This window comes from Notolepis coatsorum (genome assembly GCF_963971535.1).
Source record: "Notolepis coatsorum genome assembly, chromosome: 8".
NCBI classification, from domain to species: domain Eukaryota; kingdom Metazoa; phylum Chordata; class Actinopteri; order Aulopiformes; family Paralepididae; genus Notolepis; species Notolepis coatsorum.
Window position 1 is genome coordinate 145,443,536 of NC_140172.1, and position 19,007 is coordinate 145,462,542.

The 19,007-nt window shown below is 43.5% G+C and overlaps 2 protein-coding genes across 2 annotated transcripts in view; both read left to right on the forward strand.

Annotated features, from left to right (window-relative positions):
- The window catches only part of LOC311233625 (scaffold protein ILK-like), a gene marked incomplete at its 3' end in the record, with an annotated part of 44,051 nt that extends 40,992 nt beyond the window's left edge, over positions 1 to 3,059 (forward strand). Inside the window, exon 13 of the mRNA XM_084320591.1 lies at positions 3,051 to 3,059. Coding sequence (XP_084176717.1) covers positions 3,051 to 3,059 — 9 coding nt within the window. The remainder of the gene's footprint in view (positions 1 to 3,050) is intronic.
- Positions 3,060 to 4,264: 1,205 nt separating this feature from the next.
- On the forward strand, positions 4,265 to 18,436 carry LOC311232808 (post-GPI attachment to proteins factor 2-like; the record flags this gene model as incomplete). The annotated part of the gene is made up of 5 exons (XM_084319611.1): positions 4,265 to 4,429; positions 7,287 to 7,536; positions 8,427 to 8,533; positions 16,905 to 17,013; positions 18,056 to 18,436. The coding sequence occupies 5 exons, from the start codon at positions 4,265 to 4,267 to the stop codon at positions 18,184 to 18,186; spliced, it is 762 nt and encodes a 253-aa protein (XP_084175737.1). The 3' UTR covers positions 18,187 to 18,436.
- Positions 18,437 to 19,007: the final 571 nt, after the last annotated feature.

Genomic DNA, 19,007 nt, shown 5'->3' on the forward strand with positions numbered 1-19,007 from the left:
CGCATGGTCGCCTCCGCCGTCGGTGTGTGGATGAGTGAACGGGTATAAATGTGGAGACATACGTTGTAGAGCGCTTGGAATAAAAGCACTAGAAATGTAGTCCATTTACCAAACACTAAGCTATGTGTCATTTAGTCAAACTAAGTGAACATGTACAGTAGTTTATAGAGCTTTTGGATGTGTGAGATTATGTGCTAAACTAATCAGAATATTCTTTTTTTGGTGAAGCGCTCCTTCTTGGATAGAGGGCATAATATGAGATAAGATATTCCTTTATTGATCGCCATGGGGGAAATTCAGGCATCATAGCAGCATGGGGGGGGGGGGGGTACAGGTAGATGACATGGTACAGGTCACAGAATTATAGTACAGTGGAGAAGTAAAAATAGAATAAAAAGGCAGTGTTAACAATATAATTAACTCTGGATATGGGCAACAAGGTGCGAGATGAGGGTATGTATGCCCTCTCATTTATATTTGCCCTACAGTAAATATAGTTACAATATATAATGCTAAAATGCTAAATACTAAATATATGCTCTGATGAAGTATACACATCAGTTGCGGTATCCATAAGGTAAGTATATATTGTCCTTTTAGGTGGAAGTCAGCTACTATAGGTTCCTAGTAGTTGGATGTCTGGCAGCAGTCCCTGGGGGGGGGGTGGTATGAGGCTGTGATATGAGTCATCATGGCACTATTACACTATACCACCTGGGACATTGTTAGGGATTAACGTTACGTTACATTTGCGCTAGGACCAAACATTTTTTTTTGCACATAATAGTTTAGGGATTGGAATGTTTTATTTTTCCAAAGTTGGTCAAGAACTCGGAATGGGGGTGGGGTGTTGGTCCTGGGAAGTCCGGCAGTCTAGGGGGTGGGGGGGGGGGGGGGGGGGGTCAGATGTCTGTGTTATTTGTGATGTCTTTCTTATTTTGAATTGGTATTTTTACTTTTACATTTTTATTTAGTATTTTTTGTCTAGGTTTATATATAACACATGTTTATTATTGTATCATTATTATTATTATTATTATTATTATTATTATTATTATTATTATTATTATTATTATTATTATTATTATTATTATTATTATTATTATTATTATTATTATTATTATTATTATTATTATTATTGGTGTGTTATTATTGATATTGTTGATGTTGTGTTTTTGTTTTGTTGAAGTTTAGACAAAAAAAATAAAACATTGTGAAGAATATAATGATCTATTCAAAACCTCTGGAGGGCAGCACTCACTTGGAGGTGAACCCGAGAAGAAGAAGAATTACTTCCGCCTTATAATAGCTAGCTAGCCCTTCCATAGATATCTATATATCTATGAGCCCTTCACCATCTATAGATATCTATGCCCTTCACAACAACAGCTAACACGATAGTTCCGGGTGCAAATAATGATGATTATAAATCCCAAATAGAAGTTTATTATGGAAGTTAAGTTACACTAATAATCAGCTCATTTATCGACAGCTATATAAATAGCCCCAGTCTCTGGCTAGGAAGCTGTAACGTAACGTTACTTGAATGTCTCTAAAACACAAGAAGAGTTAGGCTGGGAGGGGGGTCAGGTAAGTTAATAATGTTAGTCCAAATATAACATCACTGTTGGGTCCCAAATCAAACGGTTGATTTATTGTATTGACTGTTCACTTTACCCCCATACACGGTTTAAAAAGAATACGATACGTTTTTAAAACTAATTTGAAAAGAGCATTGAGAGAAAAATAAATTAGTTTACATTAATTAAATATGAATTGAAAATGGGGGACCCTGATGTAAACAAGACTAAAGTCTTTCTCTGGTCTGCATCCCCTTAACAATTGTGTGTATTGTTGAGCTGTACTGTATTGTACCCATTCTGCAATCTGTTAAATAAAGTTTTCATTCATTCATTCATTCACACTAAAGAAAAAGACAGATACTGTAGTTTACACTGTAAAGATATGACTGAGAGTTTAATAATCCCTTTTATTGTATTTTCTGTGATCGGATACTGTCTGTTTGTGTACTGTAATGCTATTTGGAATAATTTTTATATGTAGGAATATTGGAATATATTTTTTTAATGTATGCTACTATAATGTTATGTATGTACTGTTTTTTGTTGTGTGTGTGTGTGGGCCCCAGGAAGACTAGTTGTTGCTGCGGTGATGACTAATGGGGATCCGTAATAAATCAAATCAAATGTATTTGTAAGGGCCAGACAACACACATCAATGTCCCCATGGGCCGGACACGTCTTCTTTAAACAGGTCAAGAAGAAACATCACAATAAGTCAAGAACAAAACAAGAACACCATAAGGTCCAAACATTTTTAAATAAATGCAAATTAAATAAAAGATAAAAGATAGTCATCTGTGGTCCACACTGCACAATTTCTGCAATCTGCTTTATGAGAGGGAGACCCATGTTCACTGCCCCCACTTCCTAGTTGTTCCCCCAACATGACCAGAATACTATTATGTTCTCATGAGTTTGGATCCATGACAAACTATGGGCTGGTTACAAGAACGTGGATTATTACAAATAAAATGCCCTTACCATCTCTCTCCAGAGTCAGACAAGAAGATAGATATACCAGTTTCCTCTCTGTGTGTTCAGTAGAATGCCATACGGACCACTATAGCCTAAAACTCTGCGAAAGGTGTTTCTGGCTAACAACTAGGCTAGCTGGTCCGTATCGTCTTCCATTAATTTGTGCTAAGGAAGGTCTGTCGATAGCTTTCTACTGAACACACAGAGAGAGAAATCTGTATCTTATCTTCTTGTCTGACTCTGGAGAAGACGGTAAGTGGTTCTTCCCATAATGTTCCTTCTAAGTCCCTTTCACTACCACACTACAGATGGTTAACCTTCTGTATTGTTGTCGCAGTGAAAGGGTTAACCCCTTAGGTAGTGTGTTAGTGAAAGGGTTAACCCCTTAGGTAGTGTGGTTAGTGAAAGGGGTTAACCCCTTATGTAGTGTGTTAGTGAAAGGGTTAACCTATACCCGTGTAACTGTTCGTTCTCTACTGCCTGTCTTTCCAGGATGCTTAATTTATTCTCTTCTCCTCCCTCTCTTCTCTTCTCCTTCTTTCTCTTCTTTTCTTCTCCCCTCTCTTCTCCTCTATTTGCTCTTCTCCTCTCTTCTTCTCCCCTCTTCGCTCTCCCCTCTTCTTCTCCTCCTCCTCTCTTCACCCACTTCTCTCCCTTATCTCTTTCTTCTCTTCTCTTCCTCTCTTCTCCCCACTCTTCTTTTCACTCCTTCTCTCCTCTCCCCCTCTTCCTCCCCTCCCACTCTTCTTTTCTCTTATCTTCTCCTCTCCCATCTTCTCTTCTCCTCTCTCTCTCCTCCCCTCTCTTCTCTTCTCCCCTCTTTTATCCTCTCCTCTCTTATCTTCTCTTCTCGTCCCTCTCTTCTTTTATCTCTTCTCCTCTTCTCCCCTCTTCTCTTATCCCTCTCCCTCCCCTCTTCTTTCTCTCTCCTCTCTTCTCCTCCCCTCTCCTCTCATTCTCCTCTCCTCTCCTCTCTTCTTCCTCTCCTCTCTTCTCCTCCCCTCCCCTCTCCTCCCTTCGCCTCTCTTCTCCTCCCCTCTCCTCTCTTCTCCTCTCCTCTCCTCTCCTCTCCTCTCCTCTCCTCTTCTCCTCCCCTCTCCTCCTCCTCTCCTCTCCTCTCCTCTCCTCTCCTCTCCTCTCCTCTCCTCTCCTCTCCCTCTCCTCTCCTCTCCTCTCCTCTCCTCTCCTCTCCTCCCTCCCCTCCCCTCTCCTCTCCTCTCCTCTCTCCTCCTCTCTTCTCTTCTCTTCTCTTCTCTTCTCTTCTCTTCTCTTCTCTTCTCTTCTCCTCCCCTCTCCTCCCTTCTCCTCTCCTCCCCTCTCCTCTCCCTTCTCCTCTCTTCTCCTCCCCTCTCCTCCCTCTCCCTCTCCTCTCCTCTCCTCTCCTCTCTCTCCTCTCCTCTCCTCTCCTCTCCTCTCCTCCCTCTCTCCTCTCCTCCCTTCTCCTCTCCTCTCCTCTCGTCTCCTCTCCTCCCCTCTCTTCTCCTCTCCTCTCCTCTCCTCTCCTCTCCTCTCTCCTCCCCTCCCCTCTCTCCTCCCCTCCCCTCCCCTCTCTTCTCCTCTCCTCTCATCTCCTCTCCTCCCCTCCTCTCCCTCTCCTCTCCTCTCCTCTCCTCTCCTCTCCTCTCCTCTCCTCTCCTCTCCTCCCCTCTCCTCTCCTCTCCTCTCCTCCCCTCTCTTCTCCTCCTCTCCTCTCCTCCCCTCTCAGGATGCTTCAGGGACCTTATGGGAACCTGGAGAGGGGGCCTCTCATCCGCCTGTCTTTCAGGGACTTTTCGGTCCTAACAGGCTTACTGCCCGTCACTGGCCTCCTCGCCTGCCTGGCCATTTCATTAATGTATCACTTTGACGAGTCGACATATACCCACTGTGAAGTAAGTTGTCCAGTCCACTGCCTCATCCCGCTGCCTACGTGGAGATGTATTGCATTTTTGTTGTGTCTGTTTGTCGCCCCCCCCCCCCCACACCCCCATGTCTAGTGTCCACCAAGACGCTTTTGAAAGTAAACATCGCTGTCTCCCACTACTACTATGACAATGGTTGGAAGATGATAGCATGTACAACAATGCTGTATATACCGTGTGCATGTATATGTATATTCTGTCTGATTATACCTGCATATAATCCTTTTACACAAGTATAGATAGATACTATATCTATATCCGTATCCCTTACCTACTCTTACCTGTTATGCTGCTGGCCTGTATGACTTACTGCCATAGGGTCTTTATTCCTGTATCACTGTACATAATACTACCACAGTGTTTCCCATTAATTACCTAGAAATCAATTTTTATTTTTATTTTTATAAATATAAAGTTTGCCAATAGGGATCATGTATCAGTAGTATTGGCAGTGGTAGTAGTCGTAATAGTAATCCAGTATATATATTTTTTTTATTTTCTAAAAAATAAACCAGTTCAACACAGGTAACCACTTTTGCTTACCGGTAATTTCTTTGATGGCTCAAATGTCTGCTCTAGTGCCAGTGGTTCCCAAACCTCTCCTCGAGACACCCCAGCCGTTCCATGTATTTGTTAAATTCCACCACCAGCACACCTTGATTCAACTAATAAAGGGCTAGTTAAGTTGAATCAGGTGTGCTGGTGGTGGAATTTAACAAATACATTGAACGGCTGGGGTGCTTCGAGGAGAGGATTGGGAAGCTCTAGTCGATTTTGTGTTTTGAGCACAAAGTTCATCATAGATCTAGCCTCTTTATTTTGCTCTCAAAGTGCACCAGATTGATGCATTTAACTTTAAAATGTACAGTTTCGGAGGGGGCATGCCCCTGGACCCCCCTAGAGGGCCTGAGGTTCACCCACCACAGTCTCACAAAATCCTGTGGGAAACACTGTACCATAATACTGTACATACATCTGATTCAGTGTTTCCCCTAGGATTTTTTTCAGGGGGGGCCGCCCCTTCAAGGCAATGGTAGGGGAAACACTGTGATTATCATAATTACTCAGTACTACTACTCATTTATATTTTACTCCAGTTTAATCACTTGTACATTGTATATTGCTATTGCACTTTATTGTTACATTACATAAAGGCACTTTTCAACTTCCTGAGAGGATTCTTTCCTGTAAAAACCTATGAACAAATAATTGACAATAATACTCTTGTCATTCGCAAAAAAAATAAACTGCCATTTCGGCTAATATTGTGCGTAGTTTGAATGAACTGACCTCTCAACAACCCCCGCCCCCCCGGCAACCATAGCACCTGTGGCACAGCACACCTGCTAATGGGTGAGTCTGTGATGACCCCCACTCTACCTGCTAATGGGTGAGTCTGCTGACGACCCCCACTCTACCTGCTAATGGGTGAGTCTGTGATGACCCCCACTCTACCTGCTAATGGGTGAGTCTGCTGACGACCCCCACTCTACCTGCTAATGGGTGAGTCTGTGACGACCCCCCACTCTACCTGCTAATGGGTGAGTCTGCTGACGACCCCCCACTCTACCTGCTAATGGGTGAGTCTGTGACGACCCCCCACTCTACCTGCTAATGGGTGAGTCTGTGACGACCCCCACTCTACCTGCTAATGGGTGAGTCTGTGACGACCCCCACTCTACCTGCTAATGGATGAGTCTGCTGACTCACCAGGGAACATGGTGGAGTGCATGGCTTGTTAGCCCAATTAATAATAATAATAATAATAATAATAATAATAATAATAATAATAATAATAATAATAATAATAATAATAATAATAATAATAATACTAATAATTCATTTATTTTGTATAGCGCTTTTCAAAGACCCAAAGTCCCTGACAATAGGCAAAAAAGAAACAAAGAAAACAAAGAAACATAGAACCACAGGGAAACGGAGGACAATAAGAATACACAGGAACATAAAACCACGAGTAACGGATAACAAATACGGGAGTGAGTAGGGGAGACAGTCGGGAGGAGAGTAAGGGAAAACCCGGGGGGGGGTGGGGGGGGGGGCAGGAGAGGAGAGAACGTGGGGCAGGGGGGAAATGGTGGCGAGTCGGAGGAGGGTGGTTATTATGGGTAAGGAAGGTTGAATGCTTGGGAGAACAGGTAGGTTTTGAGTCTGGATTTGAAGGTGGAGACTGTGAGGGAGAGTCTCTGATGGTCTGAGGGAGGGAGTTCCAGAGTCGGGGTGCAGCTCGTGAGAATGCCCGGTCACCAAAACTTTTGAGTTTGTTTGGATGACTGGACAGTGAGGGAAAGAGTGGAAGAGGACCGGGCAGTGAGAGAGCTGCCTGCACACGTATTTATGTTCCCCGTCTAAACTCCCTCGTTCTGCTTCTCCATCTCCTAGGAACAGGTTGTACCCAGCAGCACCCATTTGATCCTTTGATTTGATCCGTGTCCCCACATAAGGATATATAGTATAACTGTATATAGTATAGTATTGTATAGTAGTGTTAGTGTACATAAGACCCACTGCCTCGTCTGTAGCTTAACACTGTACTGCACTATCGCAGGACCTTGGCATGTCTTTTACCATGCTTTTTGTAAACCTTATGTACATTATACCTTTTATGTCTTATTCTTCTTATTACTACTTGTATTATTGCACAATCGCTGCGGGCATGACCACCCGCATTTCACTGTATGCCCTGTATGCCGTGACAAATAAAACTCTTGACTTGACAACTCGACTTTATCTCCATGTCCTTTATCTCCGTGTCCTTTATCTCTGTGTCCTTTATCTCTGTGTCCTCTGTGTCCGTGTCCTCCACCAGGTGCCAAACTATCTCCCCTCCATCAGCGCCTCCATCGGCCTGGTCCCCGAGCGCTACGTCTGGCGCTGCTGCATCGGGCTGCACTCGGCGCCGCGCCTCCTGATGGCCGCCACCTACTTCAGCTTCTACCGCGGGCGCTTCGCCAAGAGCCTGGCGGACCTGCTGCTCAGCGGCCTGGCGCTCGTCTGCAACCTGACGGAGAACGCCGGCTTGCTGCTGCTCACATATGTAGCCTCCACAGAGACCTATAGTAAGGGTTTCAAATAGTGACTATAGCCCTAACCCTCCACAGAGACCTATAGTAAGGGTTTCAAATAGTGACTTAAATTTTTTTATCTAATTAATTACAGGATTTGTAATGAATTGATCTGATTAATCACATTTTAATCTCATAACCATTTTATGCCTGATATTCTGTATTCTATATTAATCATATTTCAAATGGCATGTGTCCGGATGGCAGAATTCAGTACTGTATCTACAAAACCTTCTGTTTAATCATCTTCCATTTATTCATTTGCTTAGATTTTTCAGGTCTGGTCAATTTGAGCACGGTGTTATTCACAGTCAAAGATACAGATTTTTTTTATTGATATTCTCATTTGGTTCATTAGAATTTACTCAAGCCTAGTAACAGACACAGTATTTCTGACACTGGGAATACATTCCCTGAGATCCATAGATGTCCCTAGAATCAGATACCAAGAACATGCAAATGGTCCATTAAAAAAAAGTCTGTAAATGTGTATTCTACGTTCTTATGGAATGAATGAGATAAAAAAAAGATATATATTAAAACATCTTTTTAATTTTTTTTATTAATTTTGAGTTAATTTTCATAACGCGATAATTTGCTGTGTAATTAATTAATCTAATTAACGCGATAAACTGACAGCCCTAGTTTCGAATATAGACTATTGTCCCCCCCCCCCCCCCATATATAAAGACTTTTGAGAGGTACACTGATGGACCAACCTGTCGTTATATCAAAGGTCTGGTCACGACAGGCTCAGTCGATAATGACGATAACGGCTTCATCTTAAGTACTTAACACAGATTGATGTTAATTACTGCTGCATATTACTGTAAATGTGTTGTTGTTGCTGCTGCTGTGACAGACACTTGTTTTTGTTTCCACAGGCGTCCATAAATATGCATTTATTGTGTTCATCGCCAGCTCCCTGGTCCACATGCTGATTACATGCAGACTGTGGCAGGTGATCAAGAGATACTGTGTCAATCCTGAGGTAAGAGGCCCCTCTCCTTTACCGTACACCTTCTGTGTGTGTGTGTGTGTGTGTGTTCGAACGTTCAGACCTTTGTTCGTTAACGTTGGCATTCAAATTCTAAATCAACATTCGAATTACACGTTTATTTTTTTTATATTTATCTTTTTTTAAATATATTTCTTTTATGTGTTTATTCATTCTGTTTAAACCAATGGGGGTTTTCTTCACAGTTGCAGATAAAGATTAGGCCACACTAATATTATAGTATTACAACCGATGAGTTATATTCATTAAAGAAAGTAGATTAAAAAAAGAAAGAAATAAAAAAAAAATATATATATAAATAAAAGAAGAAACAAAAGACTAATTTAATCACTTTATTCAAATTGAGGATTTAGTTTGAGGATATTTATTAAAAAAATAAAATAAATGTTTTATTCTTTTTTTATTATTAAAAACGAAGGTTCGAACGTCCGTTCGAAAAACCCTGACGAAGTTCGAAGCCCAAAAACAGGCTTCGGGGAAACAGCTCTAGTGTGTTTGTGTGTGTGCACGTGTCAGTTTTGGGGTGAATTCATTCTCAGTTCAATCAATTCACAATATTTAATGAAAGTACAATTCGCTGCCAATTGAGCATTAATTCTCAATAATAGGTTGGATATGAGAACTTTTATATCGCAATGATATTTTGGAATTTTGTAGAAAATCCTGAATTGAATCAAAGCTACGCCATCCTAGGAATTGAACCGCTTCCATGTGTGTGACTTTCTGTCTGAAGTTGTATGTCAGACCCTGTCTATAGATTTCTTTTTTGTCACGTTACATAAAATGTCTCAGAAACGTCAACTTCCGCCAAAGGCAGCAGGAACAGGAACATCCCTTTAAAAAAAAGAAAACAACAGTTCTCCCATTTAACCTTTAGATGGCACTGTAGAGCCACTGATCCAGATCTGTCACCATAATAGCATTAAAAGGGTTGGGCATCTCAGCCTGTTGAGAGTGGAAATGGTCTTGTTGTTCAGGTTGATTTATATTTATTATTTCCCACTAGATGATGCAAGCTTACCACTAGAAATATAACCATCTCCTCCTTATAGAGTGTCTCTGGTATGACCCCGGAGTGGTCCATCTCCTCCTTATAGAGTGTCTCTGGTATGACCCCGGAGTGGCCCGTCTCCTCCTAATAGAGTGTCTCTGGTATGACCCCGGAGTGGTCCATCTCCTCCTTATAGAGTGTCTCTGGTATGACCCCGAAGTGGTCCATCTCCTCCTTATAGAGTGTCTCTGGTATGACCCCGGAGTGGCCCGTCTCCTCCTTATAGAGTGTCTCTGGTATGACCCCGGAGTGGTCCATCTCCTCCTTATAGAGTGTCTCTGGTATGACCCCGAAGTGGTCCATCTCCTCCTTATAGAGTGTCTCTGGTATGACCCCGGAGTGGCCCGTCTCCTCCTTATAGAGTGTCTCTGGTATGACCCCGGAGTGGTCCATCTCCTCCTTATAGAGTGTCTCTGGTATGACCCCGGAGTGGTCCATCTCCTCCTTATAGAGTGTCTCTGGTATGACCCCGGAGTGGCCCGTCTCCTCCTTATAGAGTGTCTCTGGTATGACCCCGGAGTGGTCCATCTCCTCCTTATAGAGTGTCTCTGGTATGACCCCGAAGTGGTCCATCTCCTCCTTATAGAGTGTCTCTGGTATGACCCCGGAGTGGCCCGTCTCCTCCTTATAGAGTGTCTCTGGTATGACCCCGGAGTGGTCCATCTCCTCCTTATAGAGTGTCTCTGGTATGACCCCGGAGTGGTCCATCTCCTCCTTATAGAGTGTCTCTGGTATGACCCCGGAGTGGCCCGTCTCCTCCTTATAGAGTGTCTCTGGTATGACCCCGGAGTGGTCCATCTCCTCCTTATAGAGTGTCTCTGGTATGACCCCGGAGTGGTCCATCTTCTCCTTATAGAGTGTCTCTGGTATGACCCCGGAGTGGTCCATCTCCTCCTTACAGAGTGTCTCTGGTATGACCCCGGAGTGGCCCGTCTCCTCCTTATAGAGTGTCTCTGGTATGACCCCGGAGTGGCCCATCTCCTCCTTATAGAGTGTCTCTGGTATGACCCCGGAGTGGCCCATCTCCTCCTTATAGAGTGTCTCTGGTATGACCCCGGAGTGGCCCGTCTCCTCCTTATAGAGTGTCTCTGGTATGACCCCGGAGTGGCCCATCTCCTCCTTATAGAGTGTCTCTGGTATGACCCCGGAGTGGTCCATCTTCTCCTTATAGAGTGTCTCTGGTATGACCCAGGAGTGGTCCATCTCTCTGGTATGACCCCGGAGTGGTCCGTCTCCTCCTTATAGAGTGTCTCTGGTATGACCCTGGAGTGGCCCATCTCCTCCTAAGGCCATGCAAAATAAATGGTTTGGTTCCGTTTGCCGACCGACCCTGCCGATTTAGGTGCGACCCACATTTATTTTATGAGACCTTTTTTTTTTTTTTTTTTTTTTGGCAATAAAGTTGAGTTAAATCTTAGTCAAAAAGTGCAGTCCATGTCAATAATGAGAATATATAAAAAGCAAGTATTTCACAATATTTGCACAGCTCTCTGAAAAGTACATTGTACTTTTGTAGTACAGTGTCTTTGTATTTTAACCTTTAGTATTATGGACATTAAACATGCTGGCAGAGTACATGCGTCCATGTTGTCGTGAACATTAAAATTAAATAAAGAAATTCCCTATCCATAGTCGCCGTGGGAAAAAAATTAATTAATTCCCTACCTACCCATGGCCTTAACTGACAACCAACAGGAACCAAACAATTTATTTTTTTTGTCATTCGCCAGTAGAAGAGCTGATTGCACGTCTTGATGACATCGCAGGTTTTAGTTCTGGTGGTTTCGGGTCGTGTGATTGCTGGACAGCTCTTCAACAACATTTGAGCAAGCTATATTGTGCGCCACTCCCTTGTTGTGAGCGTAAGACTAGTAGTGTGTTGCATGTGTCCTCCTACCGCCACTAAGAGCGTTTATGTCAACAATACTCTGGGACCCGTTCCCCGTACCTGGCTAACTGAGTTAGCCGGATAATATCCAGCATAGCCTGACTTAAGCCAGACCTTTCCATTCCCCGACGCTCGATTGTCTAAATCACCATGACAACAGATCAAAAAGTTTGAGCCTGGTCGAGAGCAGGGTTAAGTTCAGTTAGCTGGATGAACCATGGCCACGCCCCCGCAAAGAAATGCCAGCTCGCTTCCTGAAATGATTCTCACAGTCTAGATCTGCATTATACCATTCTGAATTATGTTCTTGTGCTTCGTTTGAAATGTAAAATAATATGTCTGCAGTAACGCTGATAATAAATCATATTCAGCCTATGAATTTACTTTGTCCTATATAATGCATGTCATATTTATACGGATACGGCGCTCGCGAGTCGCGACACACAGTTATTTTAATAACGGACTAAACGGATCATTGCAAATGTGAATCCCGCTGGGATATTTTTAATGAATGAAACATATCGGGTGTTTGGCTCTGATTAGTTTAATATTCTTCGCTGTGTATTTGCTTAACGGAGCACCCGGATGCGTTTCATTCAAGCTGAAGCGTCTATGCGCGGATTGTGGATATGAATTATGAGGAATCTGAATCTGTGGAATATTTAATTGTATCACTGTGATAGTGTCACACGTTATTGTGATATTGTAACTGGGATTAAAATATATGAGGAGATGCGCTGTTTGATGGATTTGATGACGTGACGTGACTTGATAAATTGAATGAGCCTTTGACGTTTTTGATGAATGAATTCGAGAAAATGCATTTATCTTTTCAAGCACTGTTATCTGATGATGAACATGAGGTGTCACTGGTTATAAACCAAATGGTAATCAATTCAATGCATGTATGGATTAGGTCCGAAACGGATTAAAACCTGATTAATAGTGTAACTGCAAGCCTCCCTCCAAGCCTCTCTTTGGAAACCATGTATTTATATAGTACATAATATTAATACCTAAGCACATACAGATATCCTCATGATATAATTCGTATCAATTAGATATACTATTTGGGCTTGTTTTTATCGTTATTCTGAAAGAGCTGAACTAATTATTTTCGCTAGCAAGATCTCATTTGATTATTCATTCCATAAGCCTATACTGCCAGCAGGTACGTTTAAAGAAATATAATCTGATTGATTGGGGTAATGAGGGATTTAAAATTAGCCTATAGATTATGCATTTAACTTGTCGGCGAGGCTATGAGCCGTACTGCATTGTACCCATTCTGCAATCTGTTAATAATGTTTTAAATCAATCAATCAATCAATGCCGTTAGAAAATCAGGATTTCTGCTATCGACACTTGCTGTCTTGTCAGCTGAGGCGGGCGCGCGCAATTATCCTGGGTCTCAAGTCTGGTTCAAATGAACGAGACTGAATCCACCTTCGAGGAACAGGAAAATCCCGGATTCAAACATCGGGTTAATTGAATCTGGATAATGGGACTCTTGATCGACTTAGTTGAACCAGGTACGGGGAATAGGGCCCTGGTCTCTCTAGCCTGGATGTACTCAACCTCCAAGATTCAAGATATTTTATTGTCATCATAATGCACAGTTAAACACAGTTACACCGTGCAATGGAAATATTCACACAGAATCATAAAATATAAACACTTTTAACTAGAATACAGTTTTTATGCTAAAATAAATAATATTGAAATATATATTGAAATAATTTTATTGGGATAACCACATTGAGATACAGTATCTCGTTTTCGAGAGGGTCCCACAGTTTGTGCAATGTAATTCAGAATCAGAACACATGGCACACAACAACAACAACAACAAAATTAAATAAATAAAGGACACATACAAAAACACAACAGAACAAGTACACATTGTAAGAGATGATGATAATGATAAAGTAGAAGAGAAAATAAGGCATGAGTAACAGTATTGCACGTTCAGTTCACAGTGTGGTGGTAGGAGGTTATAATGTGCACTATGCGTTGTTGCAAATAGTGGTAGTGGAGGGGACGGTGAAGTCACAGCAGCGGTCAGAGTGTCTGCAGTAAGTGGTGGGGGGCTTGTCCTGGCCCTGTCCTGACCGGCGAGTCTCTCCAGGGACCAGCATGAGTAGAGAAGTCATGTGCTGTTTGCACACAAGACGGGGAGAGATAACTGACGACCGTCCTTCTCTTTTCCTCATCTACCAATGTAACGTGTGTTTACTGTCTGAACTGCCGATGTCACACCCAAAGAGACCGCCTACCTAGAACAACAATAATTAAGATAAATAAATACAATTAAGCCTCAAACCACAGGGATAATCCAGGCCTAAACACACACACACACACACACAATGTTTTCACACACTGTCTTGGAGATCTTCAAGAATTTGACCCTATCTCAAACCCCGCCCCCTCTCTGTTCTTGAGCCTCCAATCACAACAAACCTTGAATCAACGAACTAATCACTAATTTGATCTCACTCCCGAGAGTCGGCGCCAGTGAGTGTAGAGAGATATGAGACTTTGTTTTCAGGTGCTTCTCGCTGTCCAGTTCGCGTCATTACTTTTACCAAACGGTTCGTGTGCGTTTTGCGAATCTGATTGGCCACTGACGTTTCTGGTCATGTGACATGTGCGCCCAATCGTGTGACGGCAAGTTATTTCGACGGTTAAGCTTAGGCGCTCTTTCGAAGTTGGTTAAGGTTAGAGTTTGTCTTAGAGCAGGGCGATAGAACGCCAGCCCTGATTCCAAACTCTAACCTTAACCAACTGCGAAAGAGTCGCCTAAGCTTAACCAGTGATAAACTGGGCGTTAGGTCGTTTGCAGGCTATTCGACGCGGAAATGGGCGCGTCACGCGATTGGGCGCACATGTCACATGACCAGAAACGTGCGTGGCCAATCAGATTCGCAAAACGCACGAACCGTTTGGTAAAAAAATAGACGCGTCCAGTTCAGCGCCAGCGGACAGCGTCCAAGCCCACACGCACGCACACACACACACACACACACACACACACACACACACACACACACAGTCACACACAGTCACAGACACACACACACACAGACACACACACACACACACACACAGTCACACACAGTCACACACACACACCAAGCGAGGTTGTGCAGACAGAGACTGCTAGCACAGGCACATTGTCTGAGACGGACAAGCAGGCCCCGCTACCTTGCCCAGTTTGGGCCACTCAGGAATCATTTTCACCGGACATTACGACCCTGTAATGTAGTGTAATGTAGTTTACTTTAGTGTGCAATGAGCTTCCTCCCCCCCCACCACGCAGTCTGGCCCTTTTACTATCTTGGATTTCAGGTCATACTTTTTTCTCTCTGTGCCGCCCTATAATTAGTAGGGTTGGGTACCGTTCACATTTTCAACCGGTACCAGTACCAGTACCTGCAATTCTGTATCGATACCCAACGGTACCTTTTTCCGGTACTTAACTCTCTCTGTAATAACAAAAATAATAATTTCAGTTGTAAAAAAAAAAAAAAAAATCCAAACTTCTCAATTTCAACATTGTTATTTATTTAGAACATTTATTTATTTATGTATTGTTGTAACGTACTACACAAAGTAAATCCCATAATCATGTATTATGTTTGTAAATATCAACATGATCTGGCCATCCAGTAATCAAACTCCTCTGACCTCGTCTGGTCTTTCAAAAGACCCAAGAGACGGGACAGTAATATATACAGTATATTTGTGGAAAATGATCCCTCTTGTCTAGTAATATTACACTCTTGTACTTTATACTAAACATGTAAAGGTACCAAAATATGGTACTGATTGATCTGGCGTGAATCGGTACTCGGTATAGGCCTGTCCCCGACTAAAGATCTGTATAGTCGACTTGGCCTCGCTGGTATGCGCGCCATTAGCGTTAGTCACGCTTCTAGGCCCCTTTACTTTTGGAAAGAATATAAAAAAAGATTGATAATAAAAATAAAAAAATAAAGGTTGGCAGTCGACTACGGCTCCTTTCGATCGATTTTTCGACTATTCGACTAGTCGAGGTCAGCCCTAGTACTCGGTAGTACCGATGTAATTCGGTCGGCACCATTAACACAATCGCGGCCACTGGGATGAGTCTAATTAATCTCAAGAGGACCGGGAAATGTAAACAGACGTGGGGCTGTTTGTAGAGCTAAATCTATACTTTATAGTATTGCTATCTGTCCATTCTCATTGTCAATTGAGTCCATAAACCGTCCCTTCAAAATGGCTTAAAGAAAAAAAAAATCATCAATACGTTCTCATTTTATAGCGCCGTGAATATAAGTTATACAGGATTTGGGACTAGTATATTTTCTGGAAGGCTAGATATAGGGCTAATAGCTGCTAACGTTATATCCAATGGCATTTCTGTTTTACAGATGCTACAGTTAAAACTCAAACTGCATATGATCGGCACAATCCTCAAGCATGTATGCATGAAAGGGGGGGGGGGGGGGGGCGGGGGACGTCGTTTCTGATTATTGATTACCAATAACCGCGTTAGCCTCATTATCCCCATAGGCCGAACGCCTGGTTGAGTATCATAATAATGCCCGATTGGGCTGTACTTTACGGGAAAAACATCTTACCGTGGTCCGGTGGGATCCCCCCGAGCATTTCCCCGTTATCGATCGCCATCTGGTAGATCGATATGTCCATTGGCTGATGATAAATCCCCTTATTGCATGGTGAAATCTGCGATGCAAAACGTAATCCAAGGTACATGCTACACATCCAGAATCCAGCTACTGGAAACTCAAAAAAAAAGTTAAAAAAAAAGAATGCTCCCTTCAGCCACAGTGCACACTGCATTATCGCGATAGCGCCCCTAAGAGGATCTGGCCGGTATTGCACCTTCTCGAATTCAAAGAGTAGGGTAAATCTGCAGTGCCGCTCGGCGACCTTGAATAGGTTATTAAAATGGAATAAAAGCAATAACAACTTGCCACGGATATATCCGTGCCTCTGTCCACAACGGGTGGAATCGAAACACGGAGATCTCCGTGCTTGGCCACCATTGTGTTAAAAGTACAGAGCTTGGTACCCAACCCTGATAATTAGTCAGTTATCGATTATTGCGCTTAGTTACACAAATCATTCATTACTACGTATGTATGTATTGTCAGAGAAGATTGACCCCTGTTACAAATGCATTTTTTTTTTTTTTAATAAACGGCTTTGCAGCATCTACGGCAACCAGGTAATCTAATAAGACCGGCCTTTACTTGTCAACCTTGGGACTCTGCTTTTAATCAAGGTTTTGCGGTAGATGTGAAAACCTGAAAAAGGACTTCTATGGTTCTTTGTCTGAAGGATTGGACCTAGCGTTGATATGTCCCCTCCCTGTGTCACTCTGCCCCCTCTGCCAGGAGATCTCCTCGTACCGGTGGAAGCTGCGCCTCTTTCTGTTCAACGTCAGCTGTTGCCTAGCAGCCGTGTACTTCTTCAGACGCCACAACAAGCACTGTGAACCCGGAAGTAAGTGGCGTAAGCCCCGCCCCCTTTGCCTCGAAGCATGCCCGTGCCACAGGGCGCCCCCGGTGTCACACACGGCGTCAGTGCCACGGTGCCTCATGTGTAGCAGTCACTTTTAGTGTATATTCATTGGTAGGGTTGGGCACCGAGAACCGGTTCTAATAGGAACCGGTTCCTAACTTCCGGTTCTAGTTACAGTACAGCAACCACATTAAACTGTATCAAGTCAACTGACAAATGTGAATAGTATGAAAAAAAATTAAGATAAAAAAAAAAAAAACTCCTGTGAAATAAGCTGTGACCTGTTTTGACCTGCACCTCAAAGAATCGGAATCGAGAATCGTTTAGAACAGGAATCGAAATGGAGAATCGGAATCGGAATCGTTCAAATCCAAACGATGCCCAACCCTATTCATTGGTCTGGAGGACAGTTTACATTTCAGGTGAATATGTATATTTTAGGGCTGTCAAAATGAATGCTTCAACTTTGGAGATTAATTTAAATTATTATTTAAAGCGTTAAAATAAATTAATCTATATTAATCTATGGAGTGAAAAGTTCTGAACGTTCAGCAGTATATTTGCTCGTTCGGATATAAGAAAGAGGTCTAGCTGAACATTTGTATTTCACGGGAGAGAAACTGTATTCAAAGAAAGCTGTTAAAATAGTCTTTGAATCTAAATATACTTTCTTTGTGTTGATTTTACATTAATTACACGATTTTACTCAAGTAAATATCTGTTACAAGCTTCGGTCTTAAGTAGAAAAATGCTATTTTTAATCTAGATTAATTACAGAAATTTGTGAGATTAATTAGTAAATTTAAAAAAAATCTATTGACAGCACTAGTATATTTCTGTGCTTTGTCTCTCTATATAGAGTTGTTCCTGTTTCTCCTTCTCTCTGTCAGCCTTGTCGTTTTCAATTCAACACATTTCATTCTCTCTCTCTCTCTCTCTCTCTCTCTCTCTCTCTCTCTCTCTCTCTCTCTCTCTCTCTCTCTCTCTCTCTCTCTCTCTCTCTCTCTCTCTCTCTCTCTCACAGTCTACACTCTGTTTGCTCTATGTGAGTACCTGGTGGTGCTGTCCAACATAGCCTTCCACATGACGGCCTTCTGGGACTTTGGCAACAAGGAGTTGATCATTGCCACCCCGCCAGAGGACAAGCGCTACTGAGGGTCAGAGGTCATCGCCACCCCGCCAGAGGACAAGCGCTACTGAGGGTCAGAGAGGTCATCGCCACCCCGCCAGAGGACGAGCGCTACTGAGGGTCAGAGAGGTCATCGCCACCCCGCCAGAGGACAAGCGCTACTGAGGGTCAGAGAGGTCATCGCCACCCCGCCAGAGGACAAGCGCTACTGAGGGTCAGAGAGGTCATCGCCACCCCGCCAGAGGACGAGCGCTACTGAGGGTCAGAGAGGTCATCGCCACCCCGCCAGAGGACAAGCGCTACTGAGGGTCAGAGAGGTCATCGCCACCCCGCCAGAGGACGAGCGCTACTGAGGGTCGGAGAGGTCATCGCCACCCCGCCAGAGGACAAGCGCTACTGAGGGTCAGAGAGGTCATCGCCACCCCGCCAGAGGACGAGCGCTACTGAGGGTCAGAGAGGTCATCGCCACCCCGCCAGAGGACAAGCGCTACTGAGGGTCAGAGAGGTCATCGCCACCCCGCCAGAGGACAAGCGCTACTGAGGGTCAGAGAGGTCATCGCCACCCCGCCAGAGGACGAGCGCTACTGAGGGTCAGAGAGGTCATCGCCACCCCGCCAGAGGACAAGCGCTACTGAGGGTCAGAGAGGTCATCGCCACCCCGCCAGAGGACGAGCGCTACTGAGGGTCGGAGAGGTCATCGCCACCCCGCCAGAGGACAAGCGCTACTGAGGGTCAGAGAGGTCTGACTCTGTGAGGATGTTTCATCTCTGACAGGCTCCTCCCCCTCATCCCTTTGCCCAATAGTCCTCTGTTGGCTCTAAGATGAGGACGAGACAAATCCCATCAA